The sequence below is a fragment of the Periophthalmus magnuspinnatus genome, chromosome 11, assembly GCF_009829125.3.
Source record: "Periophthalmus magnuspinnatus isolate fPerMag1 chromosome 11, fPerMag1.2.pri, whole genome shotgun sequence".
Taxonomy (NCBI): domain Eukaryota; kingdom Metazoa; phylum Chordata; class Actinopteri; order Gobiiformes; family Gobiidae; genus Periophthalmus; species Periophthalmus magnuspinnatus.
In genome coordinates, this window is record NC_047136.2 from 17,412,415 (window position 1) to 17,436,742 (window position 24,328).

Genomic DNA, 24,328 nt, shown 5'->3' on the forward strand with positions numbered 1-24,328 from the left:
CCTTTATGGTGGCAGGAAAGTTACATAGTGCACCTCTAAAGGTCTTGTGTTACTCAAAATAGACTCTTGTTACATTTTAGCCATGTTAGAATGCTATTCCCTCATCAAAAGGATTTGTGTTTTGTTTCATTCACACACGTTTGAGCAACTCTTTATTATTAGTCTGTCTACATTTAAAAAGCGATAGTTTTCAGGTTAATGGCTACCTTTTACCTTTTGTTCAGTAGAGATTGGCAATTCCAGGGATTAAATTATCCAAACGATTCTTCAGAAGGTGTAGGGATCTTAAAAACACAGTGGAGCACTTTCTGTATTAGGCTCCACGTGACACGGTGGAACAGAGTGTGTTTTGTTTGAGAAAATAACTCAAATAATATGCAGTTTGTTGTGCAGTTTGAGTTTGTATGTTTAACATGTGTGGATGAAAGAAAACACAGCTCCAGGTATGTTTACGATGAGGAAATAACATTATAACACATCAGAAAAAAGAGTAGTGTGGGGCTTTAATTTTACATTTGGCTCAAGATATGAGAGGTAACATAATCCAATTGCTTTGTTACCAAAAATGAACCATCATTGTATCCTTGGATGACCCATGTCCGGCTCAAAAATAGTTGAGAATGTGCGCCGTGTCTATGTATGAGCACTGCCTCCTCCGCTCCAGACGGGGGCGCACTGCACTGACTCGTACAGCCGCGCTCTGTCCCGGGTAGAAGCACCGCACCGGCATCTTCCACAGTTCTGGTGCATGGGCCGCAGGACATGTGAGTGCGCCCGTAACTAGCATCACCCAGGAGTTTTACACGTATTATTCACCCAAACATCACTCCGGTACCACCATGCCCAAGAAAGCCAAGGAGGAGGCGGAGTGGCTCGACGATGAGGCCCCGCCGACAGCCGCTGGTAAAGTTGGTCATGTGTTACCCAACAGATCCATGTTAGCATCGGAGCTAACACTGTAGCACTGCGTATTAGAGCAGATGTCATGTCATAATGTAAAAAAAATATAGCAGTTAGATTAAATTAACATTGAAGTCGAGGGGATCAGATGATTGGTTGTCAAAAATTACGTTTTGAGAGAAAAAATCGTTTAGGGACAGCAAGCATTTTGAAATGGCTATCTTGATGTAGCTGTTATTATAACTTTGTAAGAACACTAATGTTTATAGTTTAGATTCTTCTTTAATCAATGTAACCGCTCTACAGCTAGTATTATTGCGTGTTTCTGGTTTTTACATGTTTATATGCATATTAAACTCAGAAACAGTAGTCCATCCATTTATAAGATAGGCTGGACTAATGTTTGAGGCAAACTCGAATCCAAATTGACAACAAGAGCTAAAAACAAAACAAAACCTTAAAGTCATAATTCCTTCATCCTGCTCTCGCATTTTAAGTGACATTCTCTCACACAAAACAAAATGTTTGGCTGGGCCTCTCAAAGTTGATGCAATACCATTGTAGTCCATTCCAGCCAGCTGTCACTATAAATAATACATTATATGATCAAGATTGTATAATGTAAGTTTCTGCCTGTTTCCACTGGCAGATGTAGAGGACCCAATGGCATTTGCTGACTCCAGAACTGAATAGTTTAGAGGGATTTGGTGTTTCTGAACAATAGAGCCCAGGATTATGTTGCCACACATCATGGAACAGTCAACCAAAGTTAAACCAATGTGGAGATTTTGAGATGTAAAGTACCAAACATAGACCTGGGCATTTTGCGACTCAAGCGCCACATCCGGTGCTTGTTTTAATCTGGCCCACAGGCAGAAATTTGCTCATGAGCCTTTGTTAGACCAGTGATTGTGTTGGTGGATCCTCTTTACAATTTCGCAAAAAGGCATTCAAATTCATTTAGATTTGAAAAAAAAAAAAAGTTTTCAATGTCCAAAAATGAAAGTATTAAATAACTGTTTTCTTTTTTCTCAGAAAAAACAGTGAAGAAAGGGAAGAAAAATAAGAAGGATAAAAAGAGTGTAAGTAGCTTCATGTTATTTTGACCTATTAGAAAATGTAATATTAAACATTTTAATAGCTTTGATTCAACATTTTGTACCTCATGAAAGTTATTGTCACAAAAAAATCTTCTTAGTATTGCTTGTATAACTTGGTTATTTCCTGATTTATCAATTTTAAACTGACAAGTCTTTTTCAGTTGTATTTAAACTATTTTCTCATCTATGTTATAATGTAGTTTCCTCATCAAATATATACCTGGAATTGTTTTGTTTCATTTAGGTTTAACACACAAACCCTACATAATTAGGCTGAGTTCTTCTTTCATATGGAGAACTCTCTGTTCCGCCTTGTGATGTCGTATGGTAATACAGGAACTGCTCCACTGTATTTTTAAACTCTACATCTTCAGTAGAATCATTTGGATAATTTCAGCCCTGAATTTACCAATCTCTTCTGAACAAAAGGTAACTTAACTTGAAAACTACTACTTCCTGACATCACAAAGTGGAACTGAGCATTTTGAACTTTGGAGGTATAGACAGACTAATAATGCAGGATTACACAAACATGTGTAAATGAAACAAAGCATAACTCCAGGTATTATTACATGACTTAAAACTCAAGAGTCAGTTTTGTTTTTTGTTTTTTTAAATCACTGAATTCCTAACTTTGGCACAAGCTTTACCTTTTCCCCTCAAAATGATTGGAAAAAATAATCTTCATTTAATGCTGGCACATTCATAAAGGGCTGCCTGTTATTTAGGAAATTAGAGTGACTAAAAAGTCTGTAAAAATATGGGGGGAATTTGAAGCCCATATTTCATCTTTTGTATGAACTTAAACCTGTGTCTTTCCTCCAGTTCTTTGAGGATCTTGCCACAGAAAGCAAATCAGAGAAGACGGAGGAGGTTTCTGCTAAAGAAGTGCAGGGGAAGCAAGGAAAGGTGAGCCATAGAGACAATTTGTAACATTTTATTTCATACCGTATTCAGGTGTTTTTGTACAACTTGGTTGTAGTGCTGGCTGTGTGTATTGACAAATTTCATGTGGGTGATTTTACTTGCTTTGTACATTAACAGAGTGTCAGCAAAGGGCACAAGGACAACTTCTACTGGGACACTGCAGGGTGATGCTATTGGAACTTGGTGTCTTAAGTGTCTTGGCAATTTTACCACTATAATGATTGGATGTAGTTTGAAGGTGTATACTATCGGTTTGGTGAAGTGGTGGTACCACAAGATAGTGGGCCAACCTCCTTGATCAAAGCCTGATCTCATCAGATCTGAAAAACCAAGTGAGGTTGGGCCGGGTTAGTTCTGTCAGCCAGCTCCAGCGCTGCTGTGGTTGGAATAGTAGCTTACCATAAGATGACAACACTGGGGTTGAGCGTTTTAGATCTGAATATATTCTCAAATATGCACACATGAAAATGCAACTACTTAGAATGTTTTTTTTTCCCCAATCAAAAACATTCCCGGTCATTTTCAAACATGTTAGTGGCTCTGTGGACGGACCCTAGTGCACACTAGATTTAGTTCTGTTTACTTTACTTTTGGGTCAGTCTTGTTCAGTCGCTCTCCGACTGACTGTTTACCGTGATACAGAGTGTAACTGTGAGGTCGACATAAAAGAGCATTTGCTCCGAGAGCGATGTGTTTGGCCAGTGTGAGCCCAACTAGTGACAGTGTGAAAACGACCTAACATGTTTAAAGAACTGGTACCTGTTTTTATTCTTGTAAATTGGTATATTTAATATCCCCTTTTGTAGCCTCAGAAAAAGAAGAAAGATCGACGGAAAGGCAAAGGGGCAGATGATGAAGACGACGATGAAGATGTGACGTTGAAACTGGACAAACTGTCAGTCCAGCCCAGTGATGAAGAGGAGGAGGAGCCTGGTAAGAACACGCTCAGGATGCGAAATCACTTCTTTGTGTAAGCTTTGAAGCGCTAATGCCATGATTTCTTATGTCACCAGTTATTGCACCCCCTAAAGGCAACAAGAAGAACAAGGTTTGTAAAAATGCTATTTTTTTTTTTTTGCTTTAGTTTAATATTTATTGATTGTTGTTTTTTTTTTACTGCACAGTAATGGCACGGTAACAAAAAATAATGCATTGTTTAGATATAAGGCATGTTTCTGAATAATTGCCATGCAATTAATTACTTTTCATTATTTCCATCCTTTTATCATGCTACTGTGCCAGGTTTTTGTCACCATGTTTTGGAAGTCAGAAAAAGCAAAAGTTACCAGTATAATGTGATTTGGCATTAAAAAGTAAATGCCATATTTTAAATACGCAACATTTCAGTTCAATGAAATAACAATTTTCTGTTGGTTTTTCAGGGGGGGAACATCTTTGCAGCTCTGAGCCAGGGCCAGAGTGATGATGAGGAGGAAGAGAATGAGTCAGAAGAAGAGGAAAAAGTAGTTAAAAAGGTAGTGTACCTAAGCTTATTTTTTCTTTTTAACTTGTGACTATTTCATGACTTGTAAAATCAAAAGGGCCAAGTGACATTTCTGTAACAGTCAATGAAAAATAAACCAAAAAAATCTGCCAATTTCAAGCTGAGTTTTGAACCAAAATAATGATTAAGGAAACAACATTATACGTGTGTGTATATATATTTTTTTTACAGATTAGTAACATGTAATTGTTTAAAACCTTTCAAATTTTACTTATTTTCTTCTCGGAGATAAACCTTGAGCCATTTTGGCACTGACAGATCTTATTAAAAGATGGGACTGTTTCTTTTAATCGATCACTCTGAAAATGATTTGGTTTTATGAAAGCTAATTGCATTCCCATCTTTTGTCTTAACCGTCACTTTTCGGCCATTTTGATGCTCAGCCCTTGTGAGCCCTATTGATGATGGCTTTAGATTTCCTGCTGTAGTTTTACTTGCTTGTCGTCCTTTGACCTCTTCCTAAGTTGTCTCTGTCTGTGCATGTGTGTAACGTCTTTAACACAGGATGTTGAGAAGGGCAAAAAGAAAGTTCAGTCTAAGAAGGTAAAGGTGGGTACAGTTCATTTTGACTTAATCTTATTTTATAATGGTTAAAGGTGCTGTGCCTGATTTTCTCAGTCTTAACATGAACAACAGAACTATTTTATTTTAAGAGGTTTGCAGTGGTCTAAAGTTGTTCCTCACTTATCTTATGCATTGTAATTATTCACCGCGATGAGTTTATAAGCACGTTTCACAACTCTGAAAAAGGATCAGAGTTTAGCATCATCGTAATGCTAACAACAACTTCTGATTATCGGACAATAAAAATCTTTATAATTTGATAGACAGTACACAGCAGACTTATTATGACCTCAAGAGCTGCTTCTACAGTATATCTGTACTGAGACAAGTAAAAATTTTGTTCAAATACAAAAACAGGTACAGGGCCTTTAACAACATTTATTATGATTTGGGCAATTATAACCTGCATTTTACTTGCACATATAATTGTCATTTCAGCCACTTATTTTTGGTCAAAATAATAAGTTAAAACTAAATAAAGCAATTTACACTCTGAGTCTTGCATGTGAAGAAAAAAATTGAGTATAAATTGCAGTAGGCAGTTGCCTTCCAGTGGTGGTGGTCAGATATGGTGTTACTGACTTGTGCTTGGTCGGTAGGCTGCATCTGATGAGGAAGAGGAGGAGGATGTGGAGAAGCTGTCAAAGAAGAACAAGAAACCTGAGGTCAAACAGACCAAGGTCGGTATAAGTTTGAATTATTATGGCATAATATGTAAATATTGTGTCATCCAAAGCAAGAATGGCTCAGTACACATGTCGCTCGATCAATTTCATAAAAGAAAACTATATTTTCCTTCCAGTGATATTACTTCTATTTCCATTAAAAGCATTTCCATGAAACTGTGGGTGAAATAGTTGTCATTATTTGCGGAACCCTTTAGAAATGATAAATATCGACAACTTCAATTTTCGATTAAACTTTAAACTATTGCTGAATGCTAGCACCTTATTCATGGATTCGGTCAAACCTATTACTGGGTTTTGGATGACAACACAACATTCTATAGTTCAATAATATTTAATACATACGAGGGCAGCTAAAATAAATATTGCTGAAATGCACATTTTTGTCATAAAACAGTGAGTTCTGCAGTCTAGTTACTAGTAGAATGATCAGTTTCAACAGGTGAATTTAACTTTTTGATATTTTATGGCAAAGTACAGTGTAATCAATAGGGAAAATTATCCCTTGCCCCCCATATGGGAGTATAACACCAACAGATTGTAGAAAACCACCAATTACATTGAGTGTTTATATTTACAGCATTGGCTTAGAAGATGATCATATTGAAACCAAAATTGTACATTTTATCCTGCCCCATTTCACAGTACAGAGAGTGTGTAGACTAACTATAGCCATTATGTGGATGAGGCTGGAATGCCATTGAACCCGTAGATGTCAGTCATTTGGCTTTACATCTGACTAGAGCTGCGCAATTAATCAAAATGTAACCAAAATCAACATTCAGTCATCTTTAATCATCAACACTAAGATTTTGGCATTTTACTGGAGACATCTTGCTGTAGCTTAATTTTAATAATAACCCCTTGTGTAATTTATCTTTCCATGTTTATAGAAAGGCAAAACTGCTGAGCTCAGTGATGAAGAGGAGGAAGAGGAGAGCGATGGAGGAGACATGATGATGGTAAGTCCGTCTCTGTGTGGCTAGATCCTGTTGAACATTTTGTTGGTTGGTTTGTTCCATCGCTGTCCTGCCCCACCAGAGCGCGGAGGATGTGATCGCTCAACAAGCCCAGGAGCAGGATGATGACCCCTTTGCCAACCTCAGCAAGAAGGAGAAAAAGAAGAAAAAGAAACAGGTATGCATGCCACTTATGGAAGAGTGTTTTTTAAAAAGTTGGGGATACTAATGAATGATAAGGGCAAAAATCAGTGGTTGCATTTGACTCTGAAGAATTTGACCCAGTAACCCATTTAAAGGAACATTTCAAGGGGGCAATTCAGAAGTTGCAAAATCACATAAAAAAGCACACTGCCTTGAAGCCATCTTCTGTAAGTGTATTACAATTATTGTACTAATAGATGTAAGATGTCAACCTCCTTGCTGACCAGAAATGGGACAAGACACAGCACAGGACATGCGATATTTTCCTTCCTTAAATATTTTTGTGGATCTTTTTCAAGCAACATTTAAGAATTCTTCATCTGTAATTTTGTTTAAAGTAAGAAAGAAGGAGAGAGACACTCTGGTCTTCTGTCTGTTGCTCTCTGCACCATGCGCATATAGAGCAGGCTGCGGTAGAGGAGGAGGAGTTAGAACTATACAACAGACAGAACAGAGAAGCAGATCCAGTTTCAGTCTAATCATTTAAATCACATGTGTCAAACTCAAGGCCTGTGGGCCAAATGCGGCCCTCCACATTATTTTATGTGGCCCTCGACAGGGTAAATTAAAAGGTATAATGGTCTTAAAAAGTCATGTTATTTGTAGATATGCAATTACACAGCCATATTTTTACATCGAGGCAATTGTATATGCAGTATTTGTAACTAAGTAAGTAATAAATACAGAGGCAGTTAATTAACAAGTTCAAAAAGTAGTTTGATTTATTTTACATCTGGCCCTTTGAGGGAAGCTTTTTTGCTGATGTGGCCCTCGGTGAAAATGTGTTTGACACCCCTGATCTAAATGATAAAAATAAGTGTAATAGACATATTGTATATTGAGTATATTGTAATAGTCAGTAGTTATCATGTGGGGATTTACATAGGTGTTTGTTTTTAAATGGGCCTATGTGTATAAAGCATAAAATGCATTTAGGCTGTTAAAAGCATTTTAATGAAAATTACTTAATATGGTCATTTTATAACTATATCAACACAACAAATACAGTCACAACACAACATACTTTAAAAATACAATAAATAAACATAATGTGACCAAAATTGTGAATTGATCTCATTATGAATTACTTTTTCCATCTCATCCCACCCCTACTGTTGACTGTAAACTGTAAAATCAAAGAGATGCTTATTCAATTTTTCCCACACTGCCTAGCTCTATTTGTGAATTATCAAAGATGTCTTAGTGGCATGTAGCACGCCTAATAGTGAGTTGTGTTGCAGCTGGAGTACGAGCGTCAGGTGGCCAGTGTGCGCGCTCAGAACGCTCTGGAGGGAGACTTCTCCATCTCTCAGGCTGAACTCTCCTCCAGACAGGCCATGCTCGAGAACGCCTCTGATATCAAGGTAATGTATGTCAAATAATGTCCTCTGCAAACAATACAGTACGTCACCATGTGGTCTTATGAATAAAAGTTGTTCATTTGGTAGTTTGCATTTCAAGAAGTAAAATTCATAATATCAATCTTGTTTTGAATAGTTTTATTTTACCAAATTATTCAACTTTCTAAATGACATGGGGTGAATTAAGAAAATAAATGCGGCAAAAGTTCACTTTTTCTCACCCTACTGGCCGACACTTGAAGAATAAGCAATGTATGGCAAGTCAGAATATTTTTGAAACTTTAAGTAATGTAGACAATGATTTTTGCAGTTTATAAGTGCCATGGTAAAAATGTTAAATGTGATGTTTGTAAATTTGCACAAAATGATGATTGCATTTTTGCTTCTCCTGTGTGCTCCTGTAGCTGGAGAGGTTCAGCATATCGGCTCACGGGAAGGAGCTCTTTGTCAATGCAGACCTGCTGATCGTTGCCGGGCGCAGATATGGTTTGGTGGGACCAAATGGGTAAATGTGCTCATTTATTCACCAATCTATTCATATTGTTTCTCTAATTTACATAATTTGAATAAACCATTTTATAATAATGCTATGAATGTCACTCAAATGTTTTTTACTTTTACAAAAGTGTGCAATCATATTATTTCTTCTTACTCAAATGAAACTAATTATACTATTTTTATGGAAATTAGTAACTTGAGCAAGCAAAATCTGTGAAATTACATTTACACTGTCAGAGCCAGTCCTCACAAGGTCCAGCTCTTATACCTGTTTTTTTCTCAACAGTAAAGGAAAGACCACACTATTGAAACACATTGCAAACAGAGCACTCAGTATTCCCCCCAACATCGACGTTCTTCTGTGTGAGCAAGGTAAGTCTACTCTATACAACTGTCATTTTTTATAATCCTCTAGTGCAGGCTGGGAAAATTGGATTTAGTACACCGAAGAAAGCATTTTATCATAGTTTACAACATGGTATTGGTTATAACATAAGCTAAATATACAATTTATTTTGAATAGTATTTTATTGGTTTATTGTTGTTGTTGTTGTTGCTGTGATTGGTTGATACTCCACTGCTGTGAAAGTCCCTCTTCTCCTCAAATTATTTCAACAGGCACTACTCCAGTTAGATAAGACAGAGCTAACCTTGCTAGCACTGTAATATTAATGTGGATTTTTGACTGATTCGGTTGCACAACATGTGCAACAAAATCATTTCCTGAAAAGTATTCACAAAGTTTATTCAAGCAATGTTTTTTCATTAATGTCTAAACTTACTGTTATGCAGATGTTCTGCTTTCCACCATAAAGCCTGTTGAGTGCAGAGAGATTTCATTGGAATGTTTTTTTTTTTTTCTAATAAAACTGTATGTGTCTCTGTTCAGAGGTGGTAGCAGATGACACCCCCGCAGTGCAGGCTGTGCTGAAGGCTGACACCAGGCGTCTGAAACTGCTGGAAGAGGAGAAGCAGCTGCAGGCACGACTCGAGAAAGGAGAGGACAGTGTGGCTGAGAGGCTGGACAAGGTCAGGACAACCACACTTTAAATGTTATTGGCACACAGCATACAGTACATGTCACATCCAATACTAGGAGAGGAAAGGTCAGGAATATCACACTCTACCAGTGTACTCCCTCCATGACACATGTTTGGAATGTCAGGATGAGGGAAAAGGCCAATGCAGCACAATGTCACAATGTCACACAAAGTGATAATGGAAACAGGTCCCCTTTACAGTACATCTTCATAAAGGTCATCCAAACAGCAAAAGCGTTGCCAGATCAAGCTGCCGGGCCCACCTATGGACAGCTGTAGGCTCCAGGCAGTCCGGTTTCCTGCATCAACACAAATTCAAGTCAAAACATTTTGAGATTTTATATTTCTTACATTTTTTAATACATGTTAAGACGTGCACAGAGCTTCTTAAATTCATATGATTATCCTATCTGCTCTATCATCAGACATGTTCCTGGACATAATGCACTGCACACTATTGATTTGTCTTTGTATGTGTATATCAGGTTTACGAGGAGTTGAGGGTGATTGGAGCAGCTGCAGCAGAGGCCAAAGCTCGCAGGATCCTAGCTGGTCTTTCTTTCACTCCAGAGATGCAGAACAGACCCACCAAGAAGTTTTCCGGAGGCTGGAGGATGAGAGTGTCCCTTGCTCGGTGAGCACAAGCACCACACCAGTGCCAAAAGTACCAAAAGTGGTTGAAATCTGTGAGAGGGTGTGGCCATGTGTCTTAAAGGGGCTGTACATGATTTATTTTCAAATAATAATGTAATTTATTTTGTCCCAGTAATGATATATTGTAAAAGCCGCAATTAGGGTCCAAATTAGACCAGTGTATGCCGTCTGCTTCTAATTTCTAAAGCATTTTTAGTCTCTGCGAACCAGGAAGTGCACTGTTGACATAATAATTATCATAATAATAATACCTTAGACTGATGTGCTATACAGGCTTGTCGAAACCTCTCGGAGCGCTAAAGTGTAGTGATTATTCATTCACTCGGTGGTTAGCTACACACCACATTCATACTAGGCAAGGTGGATGATGTAGTAGTGCTCTAACCTCTGAGCCACTGCTAGTTGTTGTAAGTACGGTGTGACGGTAAAATTCAGCTCTGGCCTCAAAGTTGTGAAATGCGCTTATAAATTCATCACAGTGAATAATTCAGATGCTCAGACTGCGCGAAGAATACACTAGGGAAGCTTTTGACAGCACCTTTAACCTTGTTTTTCCTTTGTCCATTCAGAGCGCTGTTCATGGAGCCCACTCTGCTCATGTTGGACGAGCCCACCAACCACTTGGACTTGAATGCTGTCATCTGGCTCAACAAGTAAGAGTGTGCAATGGAGAAATGTTGGACCAATATGAAACAATTACCCCATATTGGTAGTTTTCAGATTATAGAATTGGATGATGACATGCTCCCAGATGCAGGTAGATTACTGCTGGTGCCATCTTGCCTCTACTAGCTGCCCCCATCTGTATTAAATAATATTGGCCTATGGAATGCAGTTAAACATTTGGGCACATCTTCTAAACGATATTTTATATGAAGCGGGCACCTGAAATGGTTTCAGTCACCTCCAGTGAGAATCGACAAATAACTAACTCTCTCGAAGTTGTATTTTGAGTGATTTGTGCATGTTTGAGCAATCTTTAATCGCTTATTTTCAAGACACCATATTGCTGATCAGTTCCCTTTTTTTTCACCACCTCTGGTACAAAATAAGGAGGATGTGTTGTTGTTCACACCATTAGTTTTAGGAGGGTTTATCACACATATAGTAAATCTTCAGTGGCTTAGAGTTCTGATTTCTCCCTCAGCTACCTTCAAGGCTGGAAGAAGACCCTGCTTATAGTGTCCCACGACCAGAGCTTCCTGGATGACGTGTGCACAGACATCATCCATTTGGACAACCAGAAACTCTACTATTACAGAGGGAACTACTGTACGTACCACCAACATACCACTGGTCTCTCTAAATGTAAAATTAAGATGATCTGTTATATGAATGTACTTAGACTGGCAAAACTATTCTGAAAATTTTGGTATAAAAAAAATTGTACTTTACTGTGATCTTTTGAAATCTGAACTAAATTTGTCAAGTATTTCACAAAATTCCTTTAAGTATGAGTAAAAAGCAAGTAAAATTATGAGTGGCGACTACCGCCCCTCTGGGTAAGTCGTACACTACACATAGTCTCTGGTGCTCTGTGTCATGTGCCTCATTTTGTCTCTCAGTGACATTCAAGAAGATGTACGTCCAGAAGCAGAAGGAGCTGCAGAAACAGTACGACAAACAGGAGAAGAAGCTGAAGGAGCTGAAGGCCGGGGGCAAGTCCACCAAACAGGCCGTAAGTACAACAGTCTGTCCCTGGGCTTACCATCAGAGTTTGGAGTGAATGGGTAATGCACTAAACTGCAGAGTAAGTTTGGTCAACTGAATATAAGACTTGCAGATTAGTATTATTAGAATAGGGAAAAAGAACATGGCTAACCCACAGCACCTAGGCCTTTCTGTGTGGAGTTTGCATGTTTCCTCTTGTGTTTGGGTGGGATCTGGGCACTGGTTTTCCCCCATCTACAAAAAACTTGCACACTTTGGTCAGATCCTGCTGCTAAGGTAGTCCTGACTAAGCCTAGCAACAAGTTAACAAAGATGGATCCTAGTAGCTTACTGCTCCTGATAAGTTGTTCCAGCGGCACGGTTTTAAGGATGGGATAAATGTGGAGAATTTGGTATATGTTACATTTCTTTACTTTGTTGGTCATGTTCCTGTTAGGTACTTTCTAGCAGCAGAGGAGTGAATGATAAAAAATAAATAGTTTTATGATAATGCATAAAATGGGATTTGCAATATGCACAGATGTTAACAAGTTGAACTGAATAGAAAGAAAATAGCCCATGCAGCTATATTGGCACCCAATTATTTTTTATTGCCTACACCGTAATGTTTTGGACATCAGATGAAGAGCTAATTAGCTGTGTGCACATTTTTCTTGTTATAGAATATATTATTATTGGATCACTACCATCTTTACATAGTATAAGTACCAGAGTCTAGTACTTCAAATGTTGCATTTTTCACCCCTCAGGAGAAGCAGACAAAGGAGGCATTGACCCGTAAGCAGCAGAAGGGTAAGAAGAAGGGTGGACAGGAGGAGGAGAGCCTGGAGGCACCAGACCTCCTCAAGAGACCCAAAGAGTACACCGTCAAATTCACATTCCCCAACCCACCACCCCTGTCCCCACCTATCCTGGGATTGCACAGTAAGACCTACAGCACTCTATCAGGAGATAAAACATCACTGCTGTCAGTGAAACTAAATAACTGTATGTTCCTCAGGTGTGGACTTTGGATATGAAGGCCAGAAGCCACTCTTCAAGAATGTCGACTTTGGTATTGATATGGACTCCAGAAGTGAGTATCCATGGGTTTCAGAATGATGAAAAATTAGGATCATTGCCATAATAATTAACAATTCAAGACAAAATATTCTGCCTTTTGGTGACATGGTGAAATGTTCTCAAAATGTCACCCAACCCAAAATGAGTCATGGGTTTCAGCTTTCTATTACTGTAACTCAACCATGCTCTTCTATCTTTCATTAATAAACTTTTTTTTTTTTAATTAACGGTTTAAAAACTTTTAAAGTTTAAAGACATTATTATTATTATTATCATTATTATTATTTCTACTATGTTCTAACATTGTTGCTTCATTAAAAACATGCTTGAAGATTCTATTCAATGCTGAGCTCACAAGCCTACGTCACCCATGCTCCCACACAGCAACAAAAATATATACAAAATCATGATACAAAATCCTACACTTACAACTTCACAAATGCGATACGATGTGCAGTATTTATTAGTGGGATGCACGCTGATTGTGTTGTGCTATCGTTCTGAAGGGGGAGGGAGCAAAGGGAGGATGAGCTCAGAGCGTCAAACAAAAGTGAAACTTATTAAACATGTTCATACGTTAATACGGCGAATATAGCATTTTCAAAACAATCAAAGGTAACATGGTAATAAGTGTTGGAAATTAATACCCCATAGAAAAATAATATCCTCTTTAAGGAATGAATCTGAAACTTAAATGTATAGTGAAATACATTTTCAGTGCTGTACATTAATCACATTGTAATTGTGATCACAGTTATAACTCAAAAATGGTGTACATGACGAAATTATATGAGCTGTCATAGAGCCCACTCTTCTAATCTAAAGCTGCTTTTAAAACAAGTATCAAAACACAACTTTAAATATGTAGTAATAGATGTCTCAAAACAGTTCTTTTAAATGTCCTCCTTGTTTTGTTCAGTTTGTATCGTTGGACCTAATGGAGTGGGGAAGAGTACACTGCTGCTACTGCTCACCGGCAGATTAAACCCGGTATGAAGCACTTTGGCTTTTATCAACATTACCTGTATATATAATGTGTAATGATAATTAAGTAAAATGCAATATAAATGCACCTTGGTTTTATTTTTTAGAGTAAAGGGGAGATGAGGAAGAATCATCGCTTGGTAAGTTAATGAATTCATCAGAATATTCTGATTCTGATGTTGTAGCTGTGTTTCTTTCATAGATGGTATAATATGGATTTTTTGAGACGATAATATATCCAATAGCTCCCCTGCTGCTGTGGCTGATAATGTGATATTTATTTGTTGTTGTTGTTTTTTTTGTTTTTTTTATCCATAGCAAGGACCACAAATTTGTCTTAACTCGAAGTAAATATCACAAATTAACCTTTCCCTTTTGTAAAATATAACAAAATGTACTTGTCTTGGATATAATATAATTAGTTGCACAAAAAATATGGCTGTATGTTTACACAATCATACAATTGCTTTTCTATTTCCATTTTTACTCATGAGTCTAAAAGACAAATCTGATACACTGCAAACAATTGAGAATTACACTTATATTTTACATTTTGTTCATAATAATAAAAATGTGCTAGAGATTCTTACTAAATGTCAGAAAAATGTGCCCAGCATGTCGTCATTGACATAGCTAAAATACAGGTTTGTGTGGCTTGTCTTGCAGAAAGTGGGCTTCTTTAACCAGCAGTACGCCGATCAGCTCAACATGGAGGAGACGGCCACAGAGTACCTGCAGAGGAACTTCAACCTGCCCTACCAGGACGCCCGCAAGTGCCTGGGCCGATTTGGGCTAGAGAGCCACGCACACACCATCCAGATCTGCAAGCTCTCCGGTATAGCGCTAGTCAAACACCTACATTACACATTAGTCAGACTTCTAGACAGAAAGTGTGTAAATTAGATTAAAAAAATCTTAGTTTCTTACTTTGAAATGGGTTAACTACACTACCAGTCAAACGTTTGGACACTTTGTTTTTCAATGTATATTTTTCTTTAATTTTACCAGTTTCTACATTTTATATACAGACAGAAGACATCAAATATATGGTGTAGGATATTTGGAATTAGGTAGCAAAAACAAAAAAAAGTTAAATCAACTGAATAATTTTTATATTTTAAATTGAGGTCTTCAAAGCTACCCTTTACTTTGTCAACAGGAAAGTAAAGGGTAAACATGGAATTTCAAGTTTAGCTGCAGCAATATTGTGTGCTTCTCAACCACGTATATCTATCTAGAAGTGATCTTCTGTCAAATCAAACCTTTGGAGGAGAAATGGATAGATAATTTAAACACGCAAATTCAACATGTTAATTATTATATAATTTTTACATTATAATTTTAGTGGACTTACATTAATGGACAGCTTAAAAAAACAACAACAGTGGTTTATGATGTGAAAATGTCCTCCAACAGGTGGGCAGAAGGCCAGAGTAGTGTTTGCAGAGCTTTCCTGTCGCCAGCCTGATGTCCTCATTTTGGTAACAGATTATTTTCCCCTTTTATATTCTGTCTGGAGATTCACGAGATTAGAGTTTAAGTGGTTACTAATGACTGCTTGTGTGTTTTTCTTTGTTCTAGGATGAACCTACCAACAACTTGGACATAGAGTCTATCGATGCCCTGTCTGAAGCCATTAATGAATATAAAGGAGGTATGTGTATCTTCTTATAGATATGCTTTTTATGCTATTGAATATTTGATTGCAATTTATAGTAAAAGTATTGGAATCTATTTACCACGTCAAGGACCATTAACATTTGAGATAAATATATTTATTAATATCATATTTTGCTTTTCAGAGCTTTTAACCACATTATAGTTTTCCCTTCTAATTTATTTACTAGCGCTCAGAACCTCTATAATTCAGTCTTCATGAGCAGAAGAAGCTGCACTATCACTGATTGAAGGTAGTAGCTAGGCAGTGACGATTCAGATCAGAGAGTCGTTTTAGCTAAAAAAAAACAACCTAAAACACCAAATATAACAAACAACTTGTCTATTATCCATGTTTTTGTATTTAAGAATAAGTCAGCAATCATTACAATGGTTACCATCCATCCATTTTCTCCCGCTTATCCGGGTCCGGGTCGTGGGGGGCTCTAAGCAGGGACTCCCAGACTTACCTCACCCCTGACATGTCCTCCAACTGCTCTGGTGGGACCCCAAGGCATTCCCAGGCCAGCCGAGAGACATAGTTCCTCCAGAGTGTCCTGGGTCTTCCCGGGAGTGTCCCTCCGATGGGACATGCCTGGAACACGCCTGGAACACCTCCCCAGGAAGGCGCCCATGAGGCATCTTGAACAGATCCCTAAGCCACCTCAGCTCCATGTCCCCAGATCTGGTTGTCGAGGCCCCTGCCTTCGACTGCCGCCCAGTTCTTTTTGCAACGGCCTCTCACGGATCCTCCCGCAGGTGGTGGGTCCACGGGAGGACGGCCCCATGTCCCCCCATGGGGATAGGCCCAGCCACCAGGTGCTTGCTGTCAATCCCCTAGGTAGGCTCCAAGGTGGGGCCCCAGCAGTGCCAATTTCGCTGATGTAGCTGGCCTTGTTTTATCCATCTTCCTGAAAGGCTTTTAACTGCTCTTAGTTTGACCTGTCCCCCAGGACCTTTTGGCCATGCGTGACCCTACCAGGGGCATGAAGCCCCTGACAAAATAGCTCCCAGGATCATTTGGGTGCTCCATCCCCTTTACCACATTAAGGTGGGGGTTCAGCGGGGGCAATTGTTTACCATTCTTACCAGTAAAGGCAAAATTTGATATGAGCATGTTTACCTTGTATCTGGAGACATAAATAGGTCATGTTTATGGAATTTCTAATTAAAATTTACAGACTGTTCATTCTTGCGGGCCTAATTTCATACGTTTATAATTTTCTCATAATTCCATCTCTCTGTTCCCTCCCAGCGGTGATCATAGTGAGCCATGACGCCCGACTCATCACGGAGACGCAGTGCCAGCTGTGGGTGGTCGAGGACTGCTCAGTGAACCAGATTGATGGGGACTTTGAGGATTATAAGAGGGAGGTGCTGGAGGCACTTGGGGAGACGGTGGTGAACAAGGCTAATCCGTGATCACATTGACGCAACAAAACCATGCTGCAATATTGACAATAACTTGTAACAGCAACGCAATATATGTACCAGAAGAGCAGGCTGTTCAACTGGAGCCAAAAACTAATAAAATCACATTGCTTTTTCATTCTGTCAGTACTTTTCTGGATCCAAGTATGGGCAGGCCATACTGAAAGAGTGGATATGTATTTTTATTATGCTGCTGATAATCAGAAAATGCTCAATAAGCAATTGAAATGAATTGGTTGAAGTATCATCTAATAAGTAAATGGACTAAAAATTAAAGGCGCTGTGTAACTTTTCTGGTGGAGGGGGGGGATTCTGCCACCTGCTTGCCTCCATGGAGATGTTATTACTTTGCCTGTAATAGTCTACACAGCACATCATCCCTAAATATCTAATTGCCAAAACAAGCAGGCAAGTCGTGTTCAACAAACTACAAACATATGCCTATTATGTACATTGCTACATGCAATGTTTTAATGTCATACATACTTTAACAAATTAAATATTAACCATTATTTGAACATAATGTAAATGGCCTATTACTCTAAACATCACCTGACTGAATGAAGCTACTCATTCCTGAAACTAGGATCACAATGACGAATTCATGCATTCTTATTGCTTTATTATTTATGTGTCCCCCTTAAGCAGGGGGACACATCTGGCACTGCAGGATTTGAGTCCCTGGCAGGGTAGTGTGTTACTGGTGGTAGCCTTTGTTACTTTGGTCCCAGCTCTCTGCAGGTCATTCAGTAGGTCTGGGATTTGTGGTTCTGGGATTTTTGCTCACCGTTCTTGTGATCACTTTGACCCCACGGGGGGAGATCTTGCATTGCCCCAGATCGAGGTAGATTATCAGTGGTCTCGTATGTCTTCTATTTTCTAATAATTGCTCCCACAATTGATTTCTTCACCCCAAGCTGCTCACCTCTTGCAGATTCAGTCTTCCCAGCCTGGTGCAAGTCTACAGTTTTGTTTCTGATGTCCTTTGACAGCTCTTTGGTCTTGGCCATAGTGGAGTTTGGAGTCTGACTGTTTGAACTCGTTATCAGTATAAAAGACACCTGTCCACAACCTCAAACAGGTGCCATTAATACAGGAGATGAGTGGAGGACAGAGGAGCCTCCTAAAGAAGAAGTTATAGGTCTGTGAGAGCCAGAAATCTTGCTTGTTTGTAGGTGGGCAAATACTTATTTTACCAAGGAATTTACCAATTAATTCATAAAAATTCCTATGTGATTTCCTGGATTCTTTCCTCCCATTCTGTCTCTCATAGTTGAAGTGGACCTATGATGAAAATTACAGGCCTCTCTCATCTTTTTAATTGTGAGAATTTGCACAATTGTTGGTCGAGTAAATACTTTTTTTGCCCCACTGTATCTTTCTACATCAATAATACACATCTTTAACAACCCTCAGACCAAGCAATGACTGAAACTAAATTTGTAATTTCACATCAGACAGTGGGTGAAGAAATACAGCTGTAAAAGGTTTGTTTCTTGATAAGTACTTAAGATCAGTTTGATTAGTAAAAGTTGCACATGCATGATTTTGAGTTTGCTCAGTATCTACATATGGTCATTGTGTCTGCATTGCGCAAGGACAGCTCCTTTCTATGACAGTTCACATAGAGACCAATTCTCCTCAGTTTACTTTGAACATTAAGAGCAGAGGTGTGACCCAAAGTGCAGATGTGATATTTACCATTAAACTTTTTCAACACACACTGAGATATCCCCAGCTCCCAGTCACTTCCTCCCAGTAATGCTTTCCACCCAGGAGGTCAATACTCCGAATGGCATTGGGTGGTACGTGATTGTCTTTTTCAGCCTGGCAAACATTCCTCTCAGGGCTCCACCACTTGGACTGTCTTCTTCCACATGAACTGTCTGATAGGGCCCCGGGGACATCTCGTCTTCTCCACCTGGAAGAACAACTCAACTATGGAGCTCAACAGTCCTGCCCACTTTGAAGTCCGCTCTGGATCCAAAAGAAAATTTGAAGCTCTTAAGACTGTTGATCAGTCCTCTTCACCCCTTCTCTCTGATTTTAGATTTATGTTTTAATACCGTAAATTTCGGACTACAGAGCGCACCTTGATATAAGCCGCACCAGCTAAATTTGAAGAGAAAATCAATTTTGTACATATATAAGCCGCACCTGAATAAAAGCCGCAGGTTTTCATATTGTAACATGAGATATTTACACAGAAAGACGGTGCACCGACACGCTTTTTTTTAAACTGTGCCTGAAAATTGGCACCAACACGACAACAACACGGGATGAACACATCTGCAGGTTTAGAAAATAAAGCTGCACCAACACGGAAAATCTGCTTTTATTTCCTCTGAAAACTTTTGTCGTCTTTTTACATTGACCAAGTTGGATTCATTGATGTCGAGCTTACGTGCAGTGGCTCTATTTCAGGGGTCGGCAACTCGCGGCTCCGGAGCCGCATGCGCCTCTTTCAGCCTCATACTGCGGCTCTGCGTGGCTTGGGAACTGACACACACACAGCTCACAGTCCTGCGTAAAGAGCCCTGATTTTCAGACGTTGTGCGCACAGGGGTCAGGAGCAACTTTGGCCCGTCCCTAATGACACACTAATAAGCTCGTCCGTAGATGTATCATGAAAATCCTGCTGGAAATCGCCACAGAAATCTATTTGATGTAGTAGCAAGTATATTATCTGCTCTTGTCTCCGCGGTGACGTATCACGTTTAACACATCAGACACGACGCATTAAAGTAGAGCCACAAGCGAGTGAAAATGAGCCAAAACAAAAGTCTTTGGAGATCTTTTTAACAAAGGGGAAAAGGACAACTGAGGAGCCAGAAGAAGAGACTACGACCTCCAAGAAAAAGAAAGATAAATTTAACAGACAATGCCTACTTAAAATCTGGGTTTGTCGCTACAGGTGACTCTCACGCACAGTCCGCTCTGCGTAACATACGGGAAAAGCAAATAAGGCAATGAAACCTTCAAAACTGCTTTGGCACATGGAGAATAAGCACCTGGGATTAAACGATACGCTACGAGTTTTTTTTGTTGTTGTTTTTTTAAAGAAACTGCGGAGTAGAGTAGACATAATCACATAATCAGCGCGATGCATGATGCAGCGGTTTGGTGAGTTGTATTTTTTTAATGCACTTAAGTTGTTTTTGCCATATTTATCTGCCACGTGTAGAAGGCTTGTCCGTGAAAGTAAAACCTACATTATTCCGTTACATTATTGTTATTATACAGTGTTATCTTCATTTTAGATGTCAAAAAGTATTTGCGGCTCCCAGTGTTTTATTTTATGTGGAAAGTGGGTCCAAATGGCTCTTTGCGTGCGTGTTAAAGGCCGACCCCTGCTCTGTTTCCTTTCTGTTTCTTTATCTTAAAAACTGCATCATATCCATTTCATGATGCGCAAAATGATCGTTCAAAATCAAAACTAGTGAATTCTTCAGAGCAGAATCTTTCCCCACGTCTGTCTCACTTTTACGTTTACAGCTAGAGAGCGCCCCCCAGGGGTCGTTATCCAGTAAAATTCCATATATAAGCCGCACTGCTGTAAAAGCCGCAGGGTTCAAAGCGTGGAAAAAAAGTAGCGGCTTATAATCCGAAATTTACGGTAAAAGGATTCTGTTCAAAGTTCACATTTTAAACACATCCAGAAGAATTAATAAAAAATCAAATATGAACTGACAAACTAATATTGCCATTTCACCATTTAAGAACATGTTTATACCATGGTTTGTGCAGATCTAAAGTACAGGTAAAGGTACAAGTAAAGTTACAAGGTGCAAGTTTTTTATCCAAAATAAGACAATGACGAAATATAGTTTTGCTCTTTTCAAGTCTTGTGTTAAAAATAACTAGGACTTTGAGTTGTATATTTAATAATAAAAAATATTATTATTAAATAATAATAAGGAGGATAACACTCCTCTGTCGTTAGCCGGAGGAGTGTTATCCGTGTTATACATCTACATGAAGCTATAGCTATCTATCCACTTCAATCAAGGCAGAAGTACTTGGTTTTGTCACAAGGATCATTAAGTAAGGTACAGTACTTTTGCTTTTATACTTTCAACAATTGCCTTTTTTTATTTTTTTTATTTCTGTGAATTACTCAAAGTCTAAATGTGTTAAAGCAGGCTCATATAAATACATGTAAATGCTAAATGTTTCTGCAGAGAGGAAATTAAATAAACTGATGACGTTGAATCTTTTTATTGTACATGTTCCACAATTCAATACATAAGAAGAGTCCACAATAAACAAAGTAAAACATACAACCAGAGCTATTTTAAATAGGCCTTGTACTTTCTCTTGACTTTGGTCACTTCAGTCTCATCAGGCGTTATCTGGCTGTACCATTTATACCAGCTCTCTCCAGCTGTTAAAGATGGAGGGGGTGGTGTGGTCCCCACTGCATCATGGGAGTTGGAGTAGTTGTCTTTTGTGAACTCCACATAAGGAATCTGAAAAGGAAGAAATCCTGCAACAAAAACAAGAATTTACATTTATCTACAATTACAGATGGTAAATTATTTTGTAAAATCCTCTGTCAATTCTATTATAAAGATAGATAACAGGTTGATTCATGACTTCCACATATTTTTTTTTATTTACAAAAAAACAAACAAAACCCAAACAAACATTGAACATTTTGCTAAACTTTTCTATTGGCAACTACTAAGTGCATTCTGCAATGCCAAGTACAAAACCACTTATTCCATACTGTAAATTGTTTATTTTTAATAGAGGTAAACATAAGTTATCTCTTCTGGATTGTCTTTTATATATTTTTCACTGAACTGCAATAAAAAGCGTAGGAGGAAGTGAGCGTGAATTCTTATGCAGACTACTAGAATAAAATAATATACAACCCCTTTTCAAATATGGTGGACAATCCAATGCAGACTGTAGTGAGGACTGGTGGTGTGGCTTACCATGGTCCCGAGATGCATCGATGGCTTCTGTCATTTTCTTATGTTGCTTCATACACACACCTTTAGGCATATGCATTAGTGGATTAATACTGATTTCATTGTCAGACTTGTTCTGGGCTTAGTGATATTTTAAAGTGCATCTTACCAGTTTTGGTGGGGTCATAGACCATGCCAGTATAGGGGCTGATGAACTGCTCCAGCAACTTTACATTCTGAGACACAGTTTTCTATAGTTAGCTTCTAAATACATTCCAAATGTAAAACTAAATACATCCTTTTTCTGCATCATTATTTACCTCGCTACATTTCAGGTCACTAGGTTTACATGTACATATATGCTCGGAAAACAACTAGGAGAGGTATTAAACTACGCCAGACATTAAAACAGCCAGGGAAATTAGACACGTGTTTGGACATGTGCTCACAAATTTTGGATTAGCAGCAATGACAAACTACTGTCCCTCCACAGCAGACTAGCTTGCATAGTTTCATTGTTTTGGTTGATGTTCAACATAAATTAAATGCTGCTTATTGTTTTATTGATAATGCTACACTCTGGAACATCTGTTAGCACCCTGTTCACACCTATTTGATTCTTTGATCTGCCACAGAGTGAGGTTAGAGTAGTCTGGCTGGTTCTCTGGTGAAATGAGAAAAATTATTCAGTTACCTGTGCATGTAATTGTAGTGACTGTGGGAAGTCACATAAAGGCTTTATTATGCACATACAGGCATTCTTACAATTTTGTATTCTAGGTTTCTACTGACATTTTTGTGGCACAGGTGTTGTTTGCAAATAAACTCTAGTGGGGTGTCCAGCATTGCTCATCAAAATGAATGTAAAAACCTACATCACCCACCTGGGGATGAATTATAATATTTGCATCACGGCAAATTGGACAGGGGTTTCCACAGATCTTGTCACCCCTCTACAAAAAACAAACATGTAAAACAAATACATAGCAGCTCATGCATGGAGTTTGAGCAATAATACTATGTGGAGTTTACAATGCAAGTCTTGCGTGTTTTCTGTGGGGGGATTCCTCCTTTGTGGTTTCTCCTGTAGCCTGTCCACACTGGGCTGCTTCCATATTTCTCTATGTATTCTGTAGATTGTATAAAGCAACACTGTGAGATGGCTAGATGGCACTATTTGGTAAAGTATATTCTGCAAACAAGTACCTTCACTCTCTAGATATTCCCAGGGTTTTTCTTTGTAGCGGGACAGTGCCTCAGCAGCATGAGCAGCACCCTCATCTTGTAGTGATACAGCCTGGCAGAGAGAGTGGCTTGGGAGAACCACTAGTGAAAGACTTGCTCTGGGACACAAACTCCGGAGACATGGCTATCAAAGAAATAACAGACTAGTGATCGCAAACATATAAATGTCTACGACTGTGTCAGCATAAAGTGCAGTCCAATTATAGAGAGGACCTTTGTTTATTAAAAGTGGAAGCGGTACACACACTAAGTTGGAACCAACTTTTACACTACAACACAAGCCCAAGGTATATATATTCATAACAGGATAAATATAGGGTCCACTAAAAGTCGACATGTTGTAGGGAATGATAAAACCGTAGGAAAATGAGACCAGTATGTGCAAGTGATAAACGTTAATCTATTTGGCGCAAAACACTTAGCAGTTCCAATACATTTTCCAATTGTGAATTGTGTTTTGAAATGTCTTTAACCGTTAGTGGGATTTAAAAATGCCTCGGGATAAAGGTGGTAAGTAACAACAATATTTAATACAATTAGCATTAGCACAGTTTACATTATCAAGAATAGTCACACGACATGTCTTGGTTATAACCTTAATGAAGCGCATAATTAACCAAGATGACACTGTTATAATACCTGATAAATCCGTAGTGGAGGCAAAACTGAAGGCTTTAATCGCCATAAAACCCTCGCAACGCCTTGCAAGGAGGCAGCCATGTTTTTGCGGGGTCATAGGGAAACGGTGAGAGGTTAGGAATGTGCGATAATTTTAATGTTGTTTTTTGTTAATTAATTTTCATTGTTTTATTGCAACCCTTGATGTTTTAAATGTTTTTATGTTTCTGTTTAAAATTACCTTTATTGTTTAATTTCATAGTGACGTCAGTGTTTGTACTTCAGTCATGTGAGCAGAACGGGTGAGAGACGAAAGTTGCAGTCGCCATCTTGCCTAAAATTAAACTA

General features: G+C 38.6%; 2 protein-coding genes across 3 annotated transcripts; one reads left to right on the forward strand and one right to left on the reverse strand.

The window, feature by feature from the left end:
* Window positions 1–699: 699 nt before the first annotated feature.
* Window positions 700–17,318, forward strand: abcf1 (ATP-binding cassette, sub-family F (GCN20), member 1). Of its 2 annotated transcripts, XM_033975112.2 has the most exons (26): window positions 700–903; window positions 1,936–1,982; window positions 2,826–2,909; window positions 3,734–3,860; window positions 3,941–3,975; window positions 4,310–4,402; window positions 4,936–4,980; window positions 5,595–5,675; window positions 6,575–6,643; window positions 6,723–6,818; window positions 8,086–8,208; window positions 8,610–8,710; window positions 8,990–9,075; window positions 9,593–9,732; window positions 10,229–10,377; window positions 10,967–11,050; window positions 11,545–11,669; window positions 11,963–12,075; window positions 12,818–12,992; window positions 13,069–13,143; window positions 14,050–14,120; window positions 14,222–14,254; window positions 14,781–14,949; window positions 15,531–15,595; window positions 15,696–15,768; window positions 17,026–17,318. In XM_033975112.2, the coding sequence occupies exons 1-26, from the start codon at window positions 840–842 to the stop codon at window positions 17,190–17,192; spliced, it is 2,490 nt and encodes an 829-aa protein (XP_033831003.1). In that variant the 5' UTR covers window positions 700–839; the 3' UTR covers window positions 17,193–17,318. The 2 variants fall into 2 exon arrangements, with proteins under 2 accessions (XP_033831003.1, XP_055081368.1); XM_055225393.1 differs by lacking the exon at window positions 4,936–4,980 and having other exon boundaries at window positions 724–903; window positions 17,026–17,303.
* A 4,089-nt stretch (window positions 17,319–21,407) lies between these two features.
* mrps18b (mitochondrial ribosomal protein S18B) lies at window positions 21,408–24,094 on the reverse strand. The gene is made up of 7 exons (XM_033975146.2): window positions 24,002–24,094; window positions 23,324–23,486; window positions 23,150–23,247; window positions 23,002–23,070; window positions 22,287–22,353; window positions 22,142–22,201; window positions 21,408–21,687 (listed from the first exon to the last, which is right to left on the reverse strand). Exons 1-7 carry the CDS (start codon window positions 24,080–24,082, stop codon window positions 21,491–21,493), a joined length of 735 nt encoding a protein of 244 aa, XP_033831037.1. The 5' UTR covers window positions 24,083–24,094; the 3' UTR covers window positions 21,408–21,490.
* Window positions 24,095–24,328: the final 234 nt, after the last annotated feature.